The sequence below is a fragment of the Cavia porcellus genome, unplaced genomic scaffold (assembly GCF_034190915.1).
Source record: "Cavia porcellus strain 051 isolate PalLab524CR breed Dunkin Hartley unplaced genomic scaffold, mCavPor4.1 scaffold_16, whole genome shotgun sequence".
NCBI classification, from domain to species: Eukaryota; Metazoa; Chordata; class Mammalia; order Rodentia; family Caviidae; genus Cavia; species Cavia porcellus.
The window spans coordinates 14,356,708-14,377,085 of NW_026947499.1; the positions used below are offsets into that span (position 1 = coordinate 14,356,708).

The 20,378-nt window shown below is 49.7% G+C and overlaps 1 protein-coding gene across 4 annotated transcripts in view; it reads right to left on the reverse strand.

Annotated features, from left to right (window-relative positions):
- The window catches only part of Ksr2 (kinase suppressor of ras 2), a 397,441-nt gene that overhangs the window by 50,396 nt on the left and 326,667 nt on the right, over nucleotides 1-20,378 (reverse strand). For all 4 annotated transcript variants that reach the window (XM_063225734.1, XM_063225732.1, XM_063225735.1 and 1 more), the window contains exons 11-14: nucleotides 18,968-19,009; nucleotides 18,412-18,484; nucleotides 15,417-15,465; nucleotides 13,354-13,721 (exon numbers count right to left, since the gene is read on the reverse strand). In XM_063225734.1, the coding sequence (XP_063081804.1) occupies nucleotides 13,354-13,721; nucleotides 15,417-15,465; nucleotides 18,412-18,484; nucleotides 18,968-19,009 (532 nt within the window). The remainder of the gene's footprint in view (nucleotides 1-13,353; nucleotides 13,722-15,416; nucleotides 15,466-18,411; nucleotides 18,485-18,967; nucleotides 19,010-20,378) is intronic.

Sequence of the window (20,378 nt, forward strand, 5' to 3'; positions counted from 1 at the left end):
AAGAAACGAAATCCTCGTTTGAAGAGGACGTGGAGACAAACCTTTTGATTAAAAGTGGGAGAGACTTCTCAGCCCTGTGCCTCTCTGCTGTCGTCAAAGGGAGAAGCTGACAGGAAGGCTGGGGACGGGGGACTGCTTCTTATCCCTCGGTCTCAGAGCCAACAGGGACATTTCCCTGGAGGCCACAAAAAAAGCACCAAGAAGGTGGGACCAATTAGGGGGGGGCGGTCCCCTAACTTGCAACTTTAAATTCGGGTCATCGCCACCTGCAGACCAGAAAGTTCTCTTAGCAAGTTGATGCTGACGTAGACACCGGCCGCCACAGAGCGGATGTGCGTCCACGGCTTCCCCATTACAAAAGCACCCAGCTCATCTGGTCAGGCAAGGTCAAAATGCTTAGACCAGCAGCAGACTAATACTGGTACCATGGGACTGGAAATTTACCCCACATTCCTCTAGTCCTGGTGCTTTCTAAAGAGTTTTTAGAAAGAATGTTCATCCAGGGCATCTAACTCCACCTCCAACAGTCCTCCCACGAGGCAGGGAGCGAGAGTGCACATTTCTGTCACCTCCGAAAGGACCCGCGTTGCAGGCTTGGCAGCAGTAATAACTGCACCACCCACAACAAATGCTGATGTTGCCACAGTATTTGACGGGTTCTCGTCCTTTAACTCACTGAACACTCACATCCATCCCACGAAAGAGGGATTGCGGTCATACTTTGGTATACTCCACTGCTTTGAAACTCATTGAATTTGGTTCGCGATGCATTTTGACGTGAAGTTTGTTTATAGCTACTGGAATACACAAGCGAGAACTTGCTGGTGAGGATTGGCTTGTAACTCATCACCGTTTCCCGAAAACCTTTACTGGTTACTGTCATTATTGATAGTCCTTGTATCTCCTGGATCCCATTAAGGACAAGCACAAAGTACCACTGTATTATCTCCACTGTGCAGATGAGGAAACTGAGGTCCCTAACGTCTAAATGTTTGCCATCAGGAAAGAAACACTCATGTTGACAAATCTAGCAACCCAAGTATTTCTCTGTGGGCAAACCTGGTGACCACTGACTTGTGTGTCCCCAGGGCCAGTCACTGAGGGCACACAGAAGCCTGACATTGATGTGCAAGGGCATTATTTATTTATGTAGGCTTAAGATTTCCAGGGGGACATTCCCATAAATTTTATGCTATACTCAAGGGTAAGAGAGGTGGCAGACAGAGACAGCGATCCAGAAAGAATGTCTTGGGGGATACGGAGAATGATCAAAAAGAAGGTTCAAAAACTAACTTAGTCTTTAAGGTGAGCTGGAACAGTGTGGCAGTTTAAGGCTCCCATCCTGGAATCAGAGAGGTCAAAGTTATGTCCTGGCTTGGCTTCCTCCAGCTGGACGTGTCCGGAGGAGCCGCTTCACCTCCCTAAGCCCTTCATGCAGAACTCGGAGGACAATTTAATTAAGTCCTTAGCACAACGCTTAGTAAGCAGTAGTTACTCAACAAATATGTTCCCCTTAATAAATACCCTGAGAGCCATTTTCCAAGTGGTGGGTGAATATCAAAGATGTATTTTTAAAGTAATACTGCTCAGTCCCCAGAGACGATGTCTCCAGGGAGTGGATTTGTTTCCAACCTTGGGGACTCTGTGTGACCATCCTGATGAGTCCCAGCTCTCTCCTGGGATCTGTGCCTGGGAATGGGTCGCCCAGCTGTGGTCCAGCCCTTTGGCTGACAGAAATGGTTCCACCACCCATCTGGTTGGGAGGGTGAAGAGTTCTATTCCTGCTCCAAACCTGACCGGAAACAGACCCAGGATACACCTGGGGTTACAGGTTGAGTTATCAAATGTAGACAGGCAGGTGGACAGAGGAAACTGTCATACCATGGGCCAGTACAGTTAAAGCTGCAAGAGCTGGAAGGGACACTTGTCCTGTTGCAGCCCATGTGTCCTTTCCACGGCAGTCCTCGAAGTTGCAGATCACTGCCTGGCTGGACAACTGACTGCCTCAGCCTCCCAGGACCTCATGCTCTCCAACCCTCAGATCCCTCTCTATCAGTCTCCTGGCGAGGCCAGTCTGTTCTCTTCCCACCTTGACCTTTGCCCTGGATTCTGGTTCTCAAAGTGGGGTTCCCAGGCCTGCAGCATCCACTCACTTGAGATGATTGTTGAAAACTTAACAATGCAGATTCCCAGGTGCCACTGCAGCTTCACCAAATCAGACAGGTGGGGCGTGGTGCACAGGCAGCTTTCACGAGCCTTCCAGGGGATCCTGATGCCACGTTCAACTAGGAGACCCAGGTCCACGGCACCACCCTCAAACTCTTCACTAGACAGAGATGAATCTGTACATTCACTTCACGTCCTCCCTCACTAGAGATGCCTCGGCACCCTCAGAACCTCTCCCCTCTGTCCCCAAGCACTATGCTGTCCATGATCTTTTCTTTCTATGACACTGGAGAGCCATACATTAACAGTACCTGTGAAGTGTGCCAGTGTACACCTTTTAACCTTGCACTCTGGGAGGCTGAGACAGGAGGACGGCATGTATGAGCCCAGCCTGGGCAACTTGATGAGTGCAAGATCCTGTCTGAAAGTAAAAAGGGCCAAGGATATATCTCAATGCAAGGGTCCTGAGTTCCAGCCTAGGACTAGAAAACAAAATGAAATGAAACAAAATGGAAAACAAAACAAAACCATTAACAGGGCCATGTTGCTCACAGGCAGAAGAGGTTTCTGGGCAGCGAACACCCAGAACATGGAAAAAACTAACAGTAAATACAGTTTCTCTGTAAAGGACACCTCTCTTTGTGTTTCTGAGTTTCCCCCAAATCACTGAACACCAAGTCTATGTCCAGGAGAACCCAGAGTCAGTCTGTCTGTCTCTGCATCCTTCAATCTGTCTGTCTCTCCATCCTCCCTCCATCTCTCTTTCCCTCTGGTGCTAAAATAAATTCTTAGTTTGCCTTTGAAGACACCGCTCCCGGTGCATATATTAATATACCTATTGATTTTCCTCTTGCCAGTCATTATCAAGATTTATTTATCCCGTGGCTGTCCACTGATTGAGGAAAACAGTATTCCCAGTGGCCAATCAATCCTGATATACTCTATGACAAAGAGTCAATATCTATTTATTATTTGATTTATGGGCTTAATTATCTTAAACACGATCAGATGGGGACAAAGCAAAAGTTGAACAGTGACCAAGCAGCAGGAGGAGGCTGGGGAATACATCAAAACGAACCCCGGGGCAGCAGCGAGTTCCTCATCCTGAAAACCACTGAGCTTGCACCTCCCACTGGCTGCCCACTCTCGCCACCCGGAGTCTGCCGCAGGGAGAGGCCGCCGGGAAGGGATGAGCTCTGGGATTGTGATTTGGACCCGCGGCCAACTCAGCAAGTCACAAAGTAGGCGGGTGTGCTGGTTTGATAATGAACTTGAGTGGTGGGAGGTCAGGCTTTGCTCTCCCCGGGGGAAAGGACCCAAAGGCACCCGCAGGCTTTAGAAAGAATCGAAGATGCAGGCAGGCATAGAGCCCTGAGTCCAAATCAGACAGTCTCAAATTCCCATCTGGCCCTTCTAGCTTATAACCTTGGGCAACACTGTAATCAAAAGCTGGTTCCTTGCGATCTGACCAACCTTGATGCAAATACTGGGTTTTCTGTCTCTCGAATCTGTCAATTCCCCCGTTAACAGACAAGGCAACAGAGGTGCATGGGATGAGCATTACAAGGGTGTTAACTACGATTCTGCTTCTCTACACGAAGCTCCCCCAAAGCTCTCCAATCTTTGTTTAACCACCACCTGCCAGCAATGCTAAGGAAACCGTCCTTCTGCTGTCTGGAATGCATGTTAAGGGCCCGATGTTGCCCACACTTGCCTTCAAAACATGGGGGTGCAGTGGCTATTTTTAACTTCAGTAAATAGTGAAAGCTGTTGAAACTGCCTCCTTTTCCAAAGGACGGCCAGCTCGCTGCTGCAGCTCCCTAGGGAGTGATGCCAGCCGGCTACCAGCACCCAGGGCACCCAGATCTGCCTTTGTGCTCTCTAAAGTCTGATTAGCATCCACACAAACTGTCCACACCACTCTTGAAGGTTGGGGACCACATTGAAAATCCTATTGCATGTCCCCCTGAAGTGGAGGGAACACCCCTAAGTGGTCTTTCTAAAATGTTGATCCGACCCACGTCACGCTTAAGGTTTCCCTCTCTGTCTAGAAAGGTATCTGGGTGTATCCATGCAAGCCTGTAATCCCAGCACTGTGGGAGGCTGAGACAAGAAAATTGCAAGTCCCAGTCCAGCCTGAGAAATTTAGCAACGTAACAAGCTCCTGCTGCAAAATAAAAAACAATTTTTAAAAAAGGGCTGGGGATGTAGTTTGGTTGGGAGGCCCTGGGTTCAGACCCCAGTACTGATGATAAAAATCCTTAGCCTGAGGGAAAGTCCTTCCGGGTCCTCTCAGCTTTCTCATCTCCAGCTGTGCATCCTAGACGCCTGCTTGGGCCTCTCCCTCTTCCAGAGTCTCACTGCCACCCACTTTCAGACCCTTCCATGTGGCAATCATTTGGCTGGATAAGGGGCCAGCTCTGGGTTCCCAGGGCCTCCTACATCCTACTGGAGGCATTAGGACACCGCTGGAGAATCACCCAGTGGATTCCCAGCACGAAGCACAGAACTTGCACGCAGTGTGTGTTTGGGGCCAACACCCCAAGTCAGCCAGGCTATTGTATTATTAAACGGGCATCACCAAATTGGCACCTCTCTGCATTTTAGCATCATGACTGCTCCCACACCCCACGGGCACCCTCCCTTCTGTCCTCTATTCTCCCTCCTATCCCACTCATCTCTCAGTAATTCTAATTAAACAGCCCCATTTACTGCTGCTCTGCCTGCCTGCAGTAGCAGGCTGGGGACATATTTTTGGAAACCATTACTCATTCATTCAATAAGTGTGTGGAGGACTGATATTCTGAGGATTGGGGATACAGAGGTGAGTCAAATAGCTGGGACCCTTGCTCTCCTGGGGCTTTGTCCTGAGGGTGGGGGACGGGTTATAGGACACAAGGGGAACAAGATAATTATGAGACTTGGAAAGAAGTACAGTACCTGTTAGAGCCCCTGAAGCTGAATAACATGCAGGCTGTGGGGTGGCCCGGGCATTGCTGAACTGAGAAGGAGACACCTCAGGGCAAGATAGGCCACAGCTGAGGCCACCTGGAGACTTTCTGGATCGTTTCCCTTAATTAGCATCATCTGTGGCTCTGAGGGGGTCCTTGAGCCCTGCCCTGAGCCCTCTCAGGTTTCCTCCACTGTCCACTCAGCTCCGTGCTTGTTCTGATTAAATACAGGCTGCCCAGCATCAGTCGGCTGCCCACTAGCAGAGTTAGGAGCTCTGCAGAGGATGTTAGTCTTGGAGCCCTAAAGATCATGCTTGTCTCATTCCTCTGGGCCTTTGCTGTGCGCCCATTTGGGGGTTTGGGGATGCAGGCACAGACCCCCACAAGTACCCTAGTGAGAGTTAAGCCAAAGGATGCTCTAAAAAGAATGAGAGGCCGCAAGATGCGTGGTGGAGTCACTTTGGGTTGGTTTCCCGACTCCCCACCTTTCTGGCTGCCTCGTCACCCCAGCCACCTCCTCTCAGGCTCCTTACAAGATCAGCCGTCTCAGACAGGCCACCTGATGCTGCCGGCACAGCAGCCTTTGTCCCCGGGTGACCCATCTCGTTCCGGGACGACCTCAGTTCCAACCGAAGCCCACTGCTTCAATCACCACGGCCACGCAGATGACTCAGGCCTGGTTATTTCTAGCCTCAACCTTTCGGCTCAGCTGGGGACCAGTAAATCCAGCTCAAGACTCAATATCTTCTAGAGTGGCCTGGAGCTTAGAGAGTGAAGTCCCTTGGCCAAAGTACAAACAGGAGATGAGCTGAGAGATGAACTGAAGTAGCCAAACTCTGGCCACCATCTCTTATCACTTAATTTTATAATAAACACCAACACCTGCTGTTTGCAGTGCCAACGGTGTTCTGACACCTGAGAGGAAATACACTAATTCTCCCTAATTGCTGGTATCATAGTTATCATATTTATTATTGCAGTCTAACGTCATCGCTATAGAGTAACTAGTAGGTACAAGTTTTTGAAGCACTGATCTGTGGCCTGTTCCGTATGAGATCCCTCACTCACATCGATCTCTTGCAAGAAACACCATTTTCATCTTCAACACGCAAAAACTCAGGCAAAGCAGAAGATCTACAAGGGACCCAACTCCAAGAATTCAGGCATCTCGTAGAGTGTTGTCAATGGGAGATCTGCTCATCAGCGTGTGTGGGTCACAGACCTGCGAGCCATGCATCAAAACTCACTTTAAGGTTCATGGTGACACCAGTAACCATCACCCTGACCAACACCAGGTATGCATTTGTCTGTATACTAAATGCTTGGATGGATAGACACCAAATTGTTCATGTAATTCCCGCTGGCTGAATGCATTATGAGTAGATCGCATTTCTTTCCTCTTGCTGATCTGCATGCCCAATAACAAACAAGTTATCACTTGGGTAGGAAAACATTTAATATGTTTTTTAAGGGATGACAGATGCCTGGCACGCTAACTCAGAATCTTTGGGGTCGGAGATGGTGGTGACTGGCGGCAGGAACCTCGGCCGCACAAGCCTCTGCTGATCATGACTGTTTACCAACAGGCATACAAAATGTCCATGAGATACTACTAATAATATGACAGTAATGATGTGGTTCATTTATAGCGCCTTCTTCACAAAAGTCTCAGGGCGCTTTACATTTCAGCATAATTCAAGGCGGCCTCAGACAAAAATCTTTTCAGCTGTGCTTTATAAAGGGAAAGCAATTCAGCCGTTTTGATCATAAAAGGAAGCCGCTTCCACGAGATGACAGAGGATGGAAACTTCATGTGCTCAGACCTCGCCACTGCCTACTCTTGTATGTTATATTTAGGACAATCAAACTGGCCCGAAACGGGGGAAAATCAGAGAGATACGAGTAGCAAGTTACAGAAAAAGCCAGTCGAGATCTCAGTGAGGCACAGAGTTAATTCGCACGAGGCAGGGGCCCCCATTTGTCTGTCAAATATAGCAGCGTGGTGCTATTATATGTGAGAGCACGGGAAACAGGGGTGGCTTTGGAGCTGGGAATAAACAGTCCACTAAGCCGCTCCCGAGAGGGACTGGATTTGAAATGCTGTGCAGATGAGGTCCAGTGGGATTTCACGACTGCTTTGTGCAGGGTGGAGGTGGAGAGGGGGAGTGGTTGGAGGTCACACACATCTGGGCAGGTCAGCCCCATGGGACTGACAAGACGCCTTCAGACTCTGGAACCCAGAGATGGGCCTGGTAGCCCGTGCCACTATGAGAGACATTTAAAAAATCTCCCTGTGGGCCTGGGGAAATCCTGTCCTTCCTTCCTTCATTTTGTCCTGGAGCGTAGAGCCCGAGCACCTCTGTCACAGTATGTTTACGGGATGCCCATAATACCCTGCTCCCATCCTGGGAGGCATCCTGATGAAATCCACTGTCTGCCCAAATGCAGAGGGGTGACTCCCTAGCTGGCAGCAGTGGTGCGTGCCTGTAATGCCAGCACACTGGAAGGCTGAGGCAGGAAGGTCTTTCCTGGGAGCTCCATACGGGTGGAAATACCAAAATGAGTGTCAGGATAACTAGAGCTGCTCTCCTCTGCCCGAGCCATCAGGGCTGGGTCTGCTGATACCTGATAGCGTCACTACCCCGCACCCATCAAGGTCTGACACACTGAATGAACCAGCAGAGTGTAAGAGCCCGCTGCAGCCAGGCTGCCAGGAAACTTCTTGAGTAGTGAGGATGGCTCCTATTAAGCAAATTGTTCTGGCTTCCCAGTGCATTAGACAAACTCCACATTCTTTCCCAGAATTTCTGAGGCCCTGCAATTATCTGGCCCCCATAACTATCCCCACCACCCTCTCTTTCTCATTCACTTGCTTCCTTCTGGTCCTCAACATATCTATCTCATTCCTACCTCAGGGTCTTTGCACCTGCCATATCCCCACTGGGACAGCCCTTTCTCCACTCTTGGCATGGCCATCTCTTCCTTCTCGGTAGCTCTTTGCTCAGATGTTACTTCCTCTAAGTAGCCTCTATCCTCTTCAGAGGATCCCTCCTGTCACTCTGATGTGTTTATCAGCTTGTTTGTGATAACGCACAGTACATAACGCAATGTTTTCATTACCTTATTTGCTTATCTTGGGAATGAAGTCATGGAATAAGCCATAGATACTGTCCTGAGCAGCTATGCTGCAGCCTGGCACTCAGCCTGAGGCAGATAAATGCGTGTTGCTAGCATCTGGGGCTAACAGTGGCCCTCAGCCCCTGCTGGCGGGAATGAGCAGCCCCTCTCCAGCCTCTCTCCCATTTGGACCCATCGGGTCACCTCTAAGTGCTACCTGGCAGGAGCAGGTCCCATGGAGTGCTGGAAGCCGGGCTGGGGGGCAGAGCCTGCATGTCTAACAAGCCCCCTCAACACAGGGCTGGTCAGGGACCCATACGGAGAAGCGTGGGTGGGTCATTTTGGAGTTGCAGAAGGTGATGGAGGAATGGGCTGAGGGTGCCCTGAGGAACTGTGAGCTCTGTGCAGGATCCTGTGAGTCGCTAAGATTCATGAATTGTTTGTGGGCAAAGAGAGGAGAGAAGTGTGTTTCTTGGTCAGGACTGTGGGGGAAGAGGATGGGCATGAAAGATAGCAAGAACGGACACGTCATTCGAGGAGGCGTGTGTGCGTGTGTGTGTGTGTTCGTGCACATGCATGTGTGCACACACACCCATCCTGGCGCCACAGGAATTTGCAGAAGCACACGACTATGGAACACCAAAGCTCCAAAAATGAAACTCAGGTTCTAAAAAGCCAGTGGTTCTCCAGCGGATGTGTGTGAACTCTTTTGGATCTGTCTAAAGAGGAGGCCCAGGCTAACTGCAGCAGGATGGGGCATGGGCACCGCATTGTAACAAGTCCTCCTGGTGACTGTGATATGACCAGAGTTGGAGAACCCCTGGGACCCCAAACTGCTCCCAAGTGGAGCCCATACACACTGGCCTGGCTCCCACAGCTGTGACAAAGAATGGCCAAGCTGGGCTAGCATTTGCTGGTACATTTGCTCACGTCCAGGTCCTGCTACTTATTTGTTCTGTGACCAAGGCAAGGGTTTCATTGGCCTCTTTGACCTCAGGATTCCTGCCTGTAAAATGGGTACAGTGATCAACAGGAGAATTTCACTGAGGCCACCTTAAAACAAGCTGCTTACTGAAGGCTGGTAAACTGGCTGCTGACCTGGTTTACTTTTGAGGGTTGTGTGTTTGTCCTGCCCTTTGGCCAGGGAAATAAGTCTGGCAAAGAGAATCAGCCAGTCACCCCTGGCTTTAAGAAGAGGAACTAGGCGAAGGATTCAATCATTGTCAGACCCCAGATTTTCCTTCTTCTTTTTCAGAAGTTAACAAGGACACTGGGACCTTCGTGAAAAACCTTTTTGGGAATAATGAGCAGCTTCTTGCTCCCTAGGTGGACTGGACTTGGCTAAAAGGGTCCACATCTTTAGCTGGCTGTAGTGGTGCATGCCTGTATCCTAGCACACCAGGAGGCTGAGGCAGGAGGATTGTAAATTCACACCCAGCCTGGGCAAATCAGGAAGACTCTGTCTCAAAAACAAAAATATTAATAATAAAGACTGGGGATATAGCGCAGTTGCTGGAAGGCCCCGGGTTCAATCCCCAGCAGTGGGGTGGTGGTGGGGTTTCCACCTATAGCAGCTGGACTGGATTCAGTGGGTCCACAGTGGCGTGAGGAGCTGAAGGATGACCCCCTCAATGGCTCTGTTCCTGGAAACCCTGAGTTCTACCTCAGTGCACAGAAAGGGGCTGCAGACGGCACTAAGCTAAATGTCTTGAGATGGGGGGTTATCCTGGATAATCCAGGTGAACCCTAACCGTGGTTACAAGTCTGCTCGCAAGAAAGAGGTAGGGGGACATTTGACCACCGAAGAGGAAGGTGATGTAACCATGGAAACAAGATGCTTCCCTGCTGGCCTTGAAATAGGAGAAGGGGCCAGAAGCTTCAGAGAACAAGGGACATAGCTCTGGGCTCTGGGAGAGGGAAGGAATGGAGTCTCTCCTTCTACAGACTCCAAAAAGGGCTTGGTTTTGGTTGAGTGAGATCCACTCAGACTTGAGCACTGTCTGAGAATAAAGACGTGTTTTTTAAGCCACCAAGTCGGGGTAATCTGTTTGTAACAGCCTTGTCCCCGTGGTGGTCCCGTGCAGAAGGGGCAGAGGGACCACCCTCTGGGAAGCCTCTTCTCAGAGAACCCAAGAATTTGGTTAGAGTTGGAACAAAATCCTGCGCCAAACATCCACTTCCACCTGCTCAGTTTACAGATGCAGAAACAGAGGCCCAGGAAATCCAGCAGCTGGGCGGAAGGGCTCGAGACTGATTCAACTCTTGTGTTACTGGCTTTGAAATTTCGTTTGGAGTTTTTAACATGAGCAATTATGCAGACTGTCGATAGCTTCGCAATAATTCCATAATGACCCAATCGTGAAATAATTTAGCCGTCCCCGCGCTAATTGTATTTGTGGATATAGCAATTGGGTAACTAGTTGGTTATTACTCATTCCCTGAGAGCCACACATATTGCATTATGAGGATGCTAATCTTAGAAATACTTGTTAACTTCGATGATAATTACTAAGTAATTGGCTCAAATATGCCATTGTGAATTGATCCAGAGTATGCTAGGTAATTATCTGGTCTTATGCTCCTTGTAAAATAAACGCAGGGTCCAAAAATTGTTCCAGTTGGTTGGCTAGCATCCAACCGTCAACTTCTGCCATTCAAGCAGGCGAGTGCAAGCGATGAATCAAATTACTCAAATATTTGGATTCAAATCCAATGTTCAGATAAGAAATCTGGATGGTCAACAAGTGGACGGCACTGAAAGGGAGAGTGGGGTGCCGAGAGCCCCCACACAGAATAAATATATGACAACACAATAACAGGGAATAAACACCACTTCTTTGGGGCGCATCTGGTACCTCACACAAAATACCACAACACTTCAGAGACCAATTGCCTGTCCTAGTTGCATTCGGAGTCTTTATCCCGGTGCCAGGAAGAGGCCGGGCTGTATGAAATCCGTAGGTGGGAATGGCGGACGGGGAGGGAGCTCAGAGTCTGGACAGAATAGAAGCGGGCTGCGAATGCAGCTGCCGTGCGGGATGCGCCACAAATTTTCATAATGACCACTCGATTTTCAAGGGTGGCTGCTAACTCCCAATTAGGCAGCCATGGGGAAGATTCAGGGAAAGGGAGGCACGGTAACTCTCAAAAAGTTGGAGGAGAGAGAGGCAGGAAGTCCTTAGAAAGAGCAAGGAGCAGAAGAGACAAAACACGTAGGCTTAGTGGACTAGAAGGTGCGGGACTGACCAAAGAGAGAGCTGGGGGTGACCGGGTAGGGGCAGAGGAGTGGGGAGGAGCCGGGGATCAGGAAAAGACCAGCTTCTAACCAGGCTGGGGTGTCCCAAGAGAAGGGCTCAGGCTCTCCTGCTCAGAGATGATTTCGTCTGGATAAGAAGAGAAAAAGGAGCTAAAAATGACCCCAGATTATTCCTTTCCCAGCACCCATGTCTTGTAACAGGACATTACAGATCCTTCCACTCATAGGTAGGAACTGCCTCTCCGTGCCTTGACTCTATTGGACACGTGTGTTGCTTTAGCCAATGAACACTGGCCAGTGTATCACAGGGGAGGTAAGAGAAACACCTGCGTGACAGACCGCGCCCCCTTACTGAGCCTGGGAACTTGAGCCACCATGGATTAGCCTAAACTAGGTCTTTGGAGATGAAGGCCATGGGAAGCGGGGTCAAGTCATCCCGGCTGATGGTCTACCAAGCAAGCGACAGGTGAGCAAGGGCATCCAAGACTGACCAGGGTCCCTTCCACCTTCCGCCTGGTGACAACCTCCATGACAGCACGGCTCAGCCCAGAAAAACTGCCCATAAGATATCGGGAAGCCACTGAATTTGGGTGAGTATTCTGTTACTACTGAACATAAGCTTACCAGCCTCACACTGCCCAATCAGAATATCTCAGTCCCTAAATGAATAGTTTGGGAGTCACTTCCATCCTGGGAGAATTGAAGTCCACCCTATTCCCCCAGTGTAAGGAGAGCTGAAGGTCTACACCTGCATCTCCAGTCCTTCAAAAGCACCTGCCATTCAACACACGGGCTCTGGTCACCCCTGCCATCTGCATAATCGATGGTGACAGATGATGATTAGTAAGGTTTATAAATGGACTGTAGGAGGTTTTGCCTCACAAGGGGATAGAGCAGAGAGACCCCAGCTCTTCTCAGGGTCTGCAGCTCCTGCTGGGACACCTCCTAAAGATGTAGGACCTCCGCATTTGGGATCGTTATTGCTTGATGTGAATATGGGAAGCGGGGAGCTCCTATGACATTCCAGGGCACACCGAGATCATCACTGTTGTGGTCTGTTCCAACGTAAGAAGGGAGTTGAGACACACACCAAGCACTGTTTCACAACTGTTCAGAAGAAGCCAGGTCTGTTCTTTTACACGCCTGCTGCACATCACTGGGTGAGATTAGAAAGAACAAGTCCAGGAAACTTACCATCATCAGACCTTCCCTTCTCTACTAATTATCCCCTTCTGGGCATCCAGAGACCATGGATTCTGTATGCTCAGAACCATGAAGGTAAAAACTGTAAATGCGTTTTGCAATATCAGTGAAAGCCACAGTGACAGCAAAGTGGAATCTTGGTTTGAGTTTCAGCAAATTACGACCCATGGACTAAGTCTGGGTTGCCACCTGGTTTTTGTAAATAAAGTGTTACTGAAACACAGACACTCCGGTCCATCCACGTACTGTCTGAGGCTGCTCTCAGGGGACAGCGGCAGAGCTGAATGGCTGCTGCGGGAGCCACCTGGTCCGCAAAGCTGAAGCGTCTATCATCAGTCTGCACCGGAAAACTTATGACCCTCGTTTTACTGTGATCCACTCATTTTATGTATGGAAAAGTGAGTTTCAGAGCTGTCTTTATACAAAAACAGAGCACAGAAGGACAGAGACCCAATTTTTCTGATTCTATTCATGTTCTCTCTGGGATGCTGTTTTGAAAAGAGTTTAGCATTAGAAGCATTTTCTGAGGTCAAGAATGATTGCAAGTGACCTGCAAATGGCAGACCTGGAGACACTTTTTAGCCAGAAGGATTGATTAACCTGGACTGGGTTTCTCAACCACACTAGCCACAGAGCTGGGCGGAGCTGGGTGGGACTGACCTGGTGATGATGGCCAGGTGGGGCGGGCTCATGCAGGCGCCCATGAAGAGCACGACATTTTCATGTCGCGTCTGCCGGTAGGCCATCACCTCCCGCTTGAAGGCCTTCAGCTGGTCCTCGTTGTCCCTCTCGATGTCAATCAGCCGGATGGCCACCTCGCCGTGCCAGCGGCCGTGGTACACCTGCCCGAAGCGGCCCTTCCCGATGAGTTCGCCAATCTCCAGCTGCTCAAAGGGGATGTCCCACTCCTGAAGGAAGATGCTGGTCTGGCTGGCCTTGCGGGGGAAGCTCCGGGCTGAGAGGAGGGACAGATTCATCTCCTCGAAGTCATCCTCTGACTCCTCGGCTTCGTCGTGGCCCTCCTCATTCTGTGGCCAGAGAGGAGCAGAAGTCAGAGCCACCACTACCACTGGCCCTCTCCCTCCAGGTCCTCCTGGGGCTCTGCACACCTCTCTGCACCTCTAGCTGCTTTCATGGCCAGGGCAGACATTTAGCTGTTTCCCCTGACAGCTTTGGTCTAGAATCGCACTATAACGAATGGTCTGAAAAGGAGATCATGAAAGTACAACTCTTTTGTCCTAAGGGGGGGAAACTGAGGCTCAGAGATGAGAAATGCTAAGGAGACTACGCATACCAGTTTGCTGGGACTTTCAGGATTTAGCACCAAGCGTGATACATCTCAGGATGCTCCTTAATCCCAGAAAAGCTGGGGTGCTGGTCACCCTGAGAAATGCAGGTGATACAGCCAGGCAGAGAGAGGGAAGACTTGGGTTCAGATCTCTAGACTCTGCTACCCAGCGCCAAACACCGTGCTGTTTTGACTTGTCTATTCACATACATGTGATGGGGTGACAGGCTATAAAATTGGGCCTGTGTACCATGTGTGACAACCAGCAATAAGCAGTATTTTTAGAGGATTTTGAATTGATGGTTCAGAGGTTGGGAGAGGTGAGAGCTACAGACCAGGGCTCTTACAGCAGGAAGGAAGGTAGGAGCCGGGGGAACGAGCCATTCACAGAGTGCACTTAACAGAGCAAGAGCAAAGTGGACCTTTGTGACTTTGAGATTCTCCACTCTCTGATGCTTCCTTTCCTCCTCATGAAGTGGAAATAATAAAATCTGCCCTGCGGTGGGGGTGGTGCAAGGTTTTAAATTAAATGGAGAGCTGTCTGAGCACCTGCATCAAACATCAGTTGAGGTGCCATTAAGTCGTGGCTCCCACCCAGATACACTGAGTCAAAATATCGGCAAGCCAGGACCAGGAATCTGCATCAGTACCACCATGTGTGACTCGAACACACTGAGATGTGACCATCACTACAATGTAGGTATCACCTGCCCCACAAACAGTGGATGCTCAATCCAGGACGGTTCCCGGAGGCCCTGGGACCTCATAAGATGACCTCATAAGAGCAGGTGACCTCTTAACTGGGCACAGGTCTTTCTGACCCAAAATTCCCTGGGTAAGCTTCATGGTACCCTCAGGAAGCAATCTGGCTTCTCCCAGGATCATTTCCCAGGGATTACACTAGCCCCAAAGGGACATGAGTGTCCCTAAAAATCCTGCTTCTGTTGCTTTCAGTTTTAGGGCATGTTGGCAGAGCCAAGAGGCTGGGGTTCCACGGTTCCCACCTGGGACATTTCACTTATTTACTCAGTAGCTTGGGTAGGTGGGAAGGAGCCCCAGAGCACTCCCAATACCCTACCACGCCAATATCCCCGAGGTCTCCACCTCCTCCCACATATTCTTCTGAAGGCAGCCGGGCATATTCCCTTGCTAGTCACCCTGCCTGGAGTTAATTTTTCAACCATGAATGCAAATCTTTTGCTAACTTCCGCCCAACTGGCTTTTCCGTGATACCTTCACGGAATATAATGGTCCATTAGGCTCGGCCCAGGGAGGGGCACCGTGCGTTAATTGTCCTGGGATTACAACATCCATCCGAGGGCCATGCACCCCCTCACGCCCTCCCCCAGCCCCCTGCGTCATCACAGACTCCAGTGGGCTTTGCCACAGCAGCTCCTGGAAAAAGCTGCTTCACTTTCTGTTCTTCAATTCTCACCTCCGAGGTTGGCTCCACTTCAATTTGAAGTAATGGATTTCCTTCCAAGCTTTAAAGAAAGAAAAAGAAATGAGACCCTTAGGTGAAAAGGCAGATCCACGTATTGAGTTTAGCCACATATGAAGAATCCTAAAGTGGAACGTCCCTGCCACCAAGCCTGCAGCTCGAGTTTCATTCCAGCACTCGGGTCTAACGCAGTGCTTAACCCGATCACACACAGAGGCTCCCAGCTCAAGGCTCATTTTTCTCTATTTAGTTTCAATGAGGATAGCAACCTCTTTATAAAGTGGCCTCAATGCCATGTGTGGAAGGTTCCTCAGAAGACTAAGTGTTCACTGGGGAATAAGGAGCCCGATTTCTGAAGTTCACTCAGATTGGGGATTTTTTGGAGGGATCTTAAATGTCCATTTGTTTTACTGCTCATTCATTCATTCATTCAGTCATTCAACTAGAATTCTGTGTGAGGAACAGCACAAGGTCCCTAGAGGAGTATAGAGTTAAAATTGGCTTGGTTCCTGCCTTTAAGGAATATCCCACCACTGCCGAAAGAGCTAAAGCAAGGGTGTAGACGCCGTGCTGCACAGAGATGCTAAATGTGTCCCAGGCCAGAAGTTAGGTATGAAGTGAATAAATGGAGCATGGTGGGCATTCCAGGGGACAGACTTGCTGGGTGTGTTTGAAAGTTCACGGTGCTTGGGGCTGGGGATTTAGCTCAGCGGCATAAGTACCTGCCTTGCTAGCAGGCGGTCATGAGTTCAATCCCTGGTACCGGTAAAAAGACAAAAAAAAGACAAAAAAAAAAAAAAAAAAAAAGAAAGTTCACGGTGCTTGAGTGGGAGCTTGCCAACCTCAAGGCACCAGGATGTGCAGAATGGAAAGGAGACGAGACTGGACTGGAAGGGTGTGTGTGTGTGTGTGTGTGACTGCGTGAATGCTATGGGATACGCCGTGGGTTGTGTTGTGCATGTAAGTAGGGTGGACCCCTGCAGGTCTTGAGGAATCCTGTACGATGACGGTTGAATTGGGTGTAAGTAAGAAAATCTGCCCTAGCATGCGGTGGTACAAGCACAAGGGGATTGTCAAGTCATAGTTACATGATGGGGACACTTGGCATAGGGTGCACTAGAGGTGTACGTTGGGGCCATCTTTTCAGACTTCATGATGTGTGTGTGTTTGTAGCTCAGAAGGGACACAGCAGCAGGGTTGCTGAGGACTCAGAAGAGCTGCAGGGGCGGGGAAAGGCATCGTGATGAATGTAGGTCTCCAGTCCTAGCAGATTCCCTCTTCCCTCCTCACTGCATGTGGAGGGGGCCCCCCTAACCTGCCCCTAGAACCCCAGCAAGCTGCTGATCCCGTAGACAGTCAATCCACTTCCTGGAGGGGTCCTGGCAGGAGGGAGTGTGAAAGACCTCACAGAAGTGGAAAGAAGAGTTGTCACCAAGGTGCGTGTTAACCCTGTATGTATGGGACAGCCTGGGAAGGCAGAGTGAAACCGCTTGAGGATGTCCCAGGTGGACGGGGCAGCCGAAGTCCCTCCCCAAGCCTAGCGGCAGAACTGGAACCCTCTTCCTTCTGCACCACGGTGTCACTCCAGCCACCAGGGCTGCTCGGTTGTTCCCCTGGAGAGGGTTAGCTCCCATCAGTCCATGGAGGTTTAAGCAGATCCCAGGTAGCTACTGTCTCTGGGCCTCACTGGCACTCCCTGACTGTCGGCTAATAACCTGGAGTTCATCTTGCATGAACAGGAGCTGGTTTATGTGCAGCAGAGAAGTAATCCAGAGCTACGTGTCAATGCAGTATCTGCTGGCAAATTGCAGCTCCTCATTTCAGAGACGCACCATTTAGGTCCTTAATAAAATTCTACTGCGGGTCACAGAGGAAGGAGCCAGGAGGAAGATCAAGCAGGCAAAGATGTGAATTGATTAACTGGTCAAATTCTAGCAGAGCCCTGACTTCACAACCAAGTGAGTGAAGGAAGGCGATTTCACTTGGTTGCACATTTTCTACTGCTTGTGCGTGGAAATCTGCAGAGAGGGTCCGCATCCGTGGGATGCAACACACAAGGATGCCTGTTGTGGTGCTGTTTGCAACAGTGAAATGTGAAGCAATGCACAATCCAGCCTTAGGGAGCTGGTTAGGGAAATTACTTTATACTGATAGGACAATTTATGGTCATTAAAACCGGCTATGAAGAGTCTGGAATAATACAAATGCGTGATATCATAGCATTGAAGATAACAAAGCAGGACAGTGATTGCATTTGTTGTGGGTCACAGTGATGTAAGTTAGGAACAGGAAAAGCACACATAAATTCCAACCACAGTGGGAATGTCAGTGGTTGTTTTCCAGGATATTCTAATTTTCTCAAAATAAGCTTAGGTTACGTCTATAGTGGTTTAAACCCCAAAATCAGCAAGCTGTTTCTGCAAAGGCCAGAGTCAGGACTTTCAGCTTTGTGAGCTGTATGGTTTCTCTAAGCTCTGCTGCTGTACGGAAAAGGCAGCCATAGGTAACACTGTAAACGAACGGGCACAGCTGTGTGCCAATAAAACTTTATTTATAGAAACAGGCAACAGGTTGGATTTGACTTATGAGCTAAAAGTCTGCTGATCTCTGCTATAAATCTAAATTATACTTTTTAAAAGAGGTACTTTGATATGGATGAAATGGCTTTTCATTAGGGTTCACCTATAGCCTCGGGAAAGCTTTCCTTCTAATCACAGGGAGGAGATCCGAGGTCCTGTGGCAATGGTCTGGCCCCGGGTGGCATGATGGTGGCACAGGACCACAGACACAAGGCCGAGCTGGTTCCCAGGAGTCACCATCAGCTCTCTGGTCACCGATCGCAGCCTGGGCTGTGAGACTCCTCCTCTCTCCCACGTCCTGCGGCCCACCCCTCTATCATTCCACGAAGAGGAAGAAGGCAGGCAGAGGAGCTAAGCAGACCCAAGGCCAAAAGTTCAGGGCAGGGTAAAGGGGTCTCTGCTTCACTTACATTGGATTCGAGGTCACCGGATGCAGGATGACCTGGGGCGCCCGGGTCGGCGTCTCTGGCACCGGCACCACATCTGAGGACCAGAGATGGACAGTCAGAAACCAAACATGGAACCTACAACTACTGTTACATTTGTGCCTGATTCCTGTGACACACGGCAGTGAATGATGTGTGGCAATCATGGGCCCCAGGGGTGAGAGCTTTCCTGCTGATGGGCAGCTGCCAGGACCCCTAAGCACCTGGCCTGGGGCATCATCTGCCGGTCATGTCTGACACCTCCTCACTCCTGAGCTCCCTTGGGATGAACGAGGCCACTTGGTTTCACATCTTTTCAGTTCCCAACTCGAGCCCCTCTGGCCACCTCTCTCCTGCCCTATGGCCCTCCTGCCCATCTATCCTTTCTCTCAGCCTTTCTACTATGCGTGGGGGCCTTCTTGGGCCCCATGGCTCCCTTGGGACCACCTAACTTTACAGTTCCCCTCCACCCATCCCAGCCACCCCCGGCCCTCAGCAGGGCTTGTGCAGAAGGGCCGCTGCCGGCTCACACGCCACTCACCTGGGAAGATGAACTGCTGCTTGTATTTGTAGTAGTGGGGTGCTGGTAAGGGAAAGAAACATCAGAGCAAGTGAGTGCCACGGTACCACGCCGCGTCCCCAGGCCCCCAGGGGGTGGTTCCCCATCCTCCCTGACGGGTTCCAGACTTCTGCAGACTCTCCAGATTCCAAGACACTAAAGAGCATGTGTAAAGGAGTCAAAGCTTTGAGCATCCACGCCAAATCTCCCATTTCATATCGTACACTCCCTGAGTTCTGTCCCCCTTTCTTATACAGAGAGAGAGAGAAAGAGAGAGAAAGAAGAGAGAGAGAGAGAGAGAGAGAGAGAGAGAGAGAGAGAGAGAGACAGCGCACTGTAAAACCACAAACCCAAAAATTAATTCTTTCCCCTTTGGCTGAGTGATTATGTTTTCTTGAGCTTTTCAAATTTTCTGCATTGAGGATTGTATTTATTTTCTCTCTTTCTGTTTTTGCTGCTCTAATAAATTACTACAAACTTAGTGGCTTAAAGCAACACAAATGCATCCTCTTACAGTTTGAAGGCCAGCCATCTGAAATGAGTGTTCAGGCCCTAAAATCAAGGCATCTGCTGTTTTCTGGGTTCCCCGGAGAATCTGTCCCTCATCCTCAAAGCTGCTCAAGCCAACTGCATTTCCTGCCTCGTAACCTCATCAGTCCAGTCCCTGCTTCTGCTCCATCACCTGCCACTGCCTCTGACCTTGCCTCCCTCTCATAAGAACGCTGTGATTCCATTTAGGGCCACCATGATAATCCAGGATAATCTGCCCATCTCAAGGTCTGTGGCTTAATCACATCTGCAAAGGTACTTCTGTCGTATAAGGTATCAGATTTAGCGATTTGGCTTTAAGACATGTGCATTTTGTTCTCTGTTGGAGGGGGAGCATTACTCTGCCTATTATGCAAGAATTAATTTCTATATTTAGGGGAATAAATTATATGAAAGAAATCTCCTTGACTTCACTGCTGATTCTCTGACAATTCATTTTGATCCTGCCCCAAGTCAGGGAGCTTGGACACATTGAAAGATTCTAACTGACCACTTACTCTACTGGGGTACAGTGCCTAGAGTAGGGGGCAGGTCACAGAGAGCTGCAGCTGCCCTGGTAAATGAAATGGGCAGGAATATGAGTCTGGGTTTCTGAGTCCACTTCCAGAAAGCACTATTGTATTCAGGCATAAGCTATACCTAGGACTTGCTTCATGCAATCTTAGCACAGTGGTTCTGAGCCTGGTGTCCAGAAGCTGACCCTGGAGGGTGGACTCCTCCTGGTTTCTTGTAAAGTTCAAAGCAAACCTATCCAAGTATCAGTGCCCATGTGTAAACAGGGCAAGCCCAGTCCCTTCCACACAGGGCTCGGATCATCTTCACCTCACACTCACACACACACACA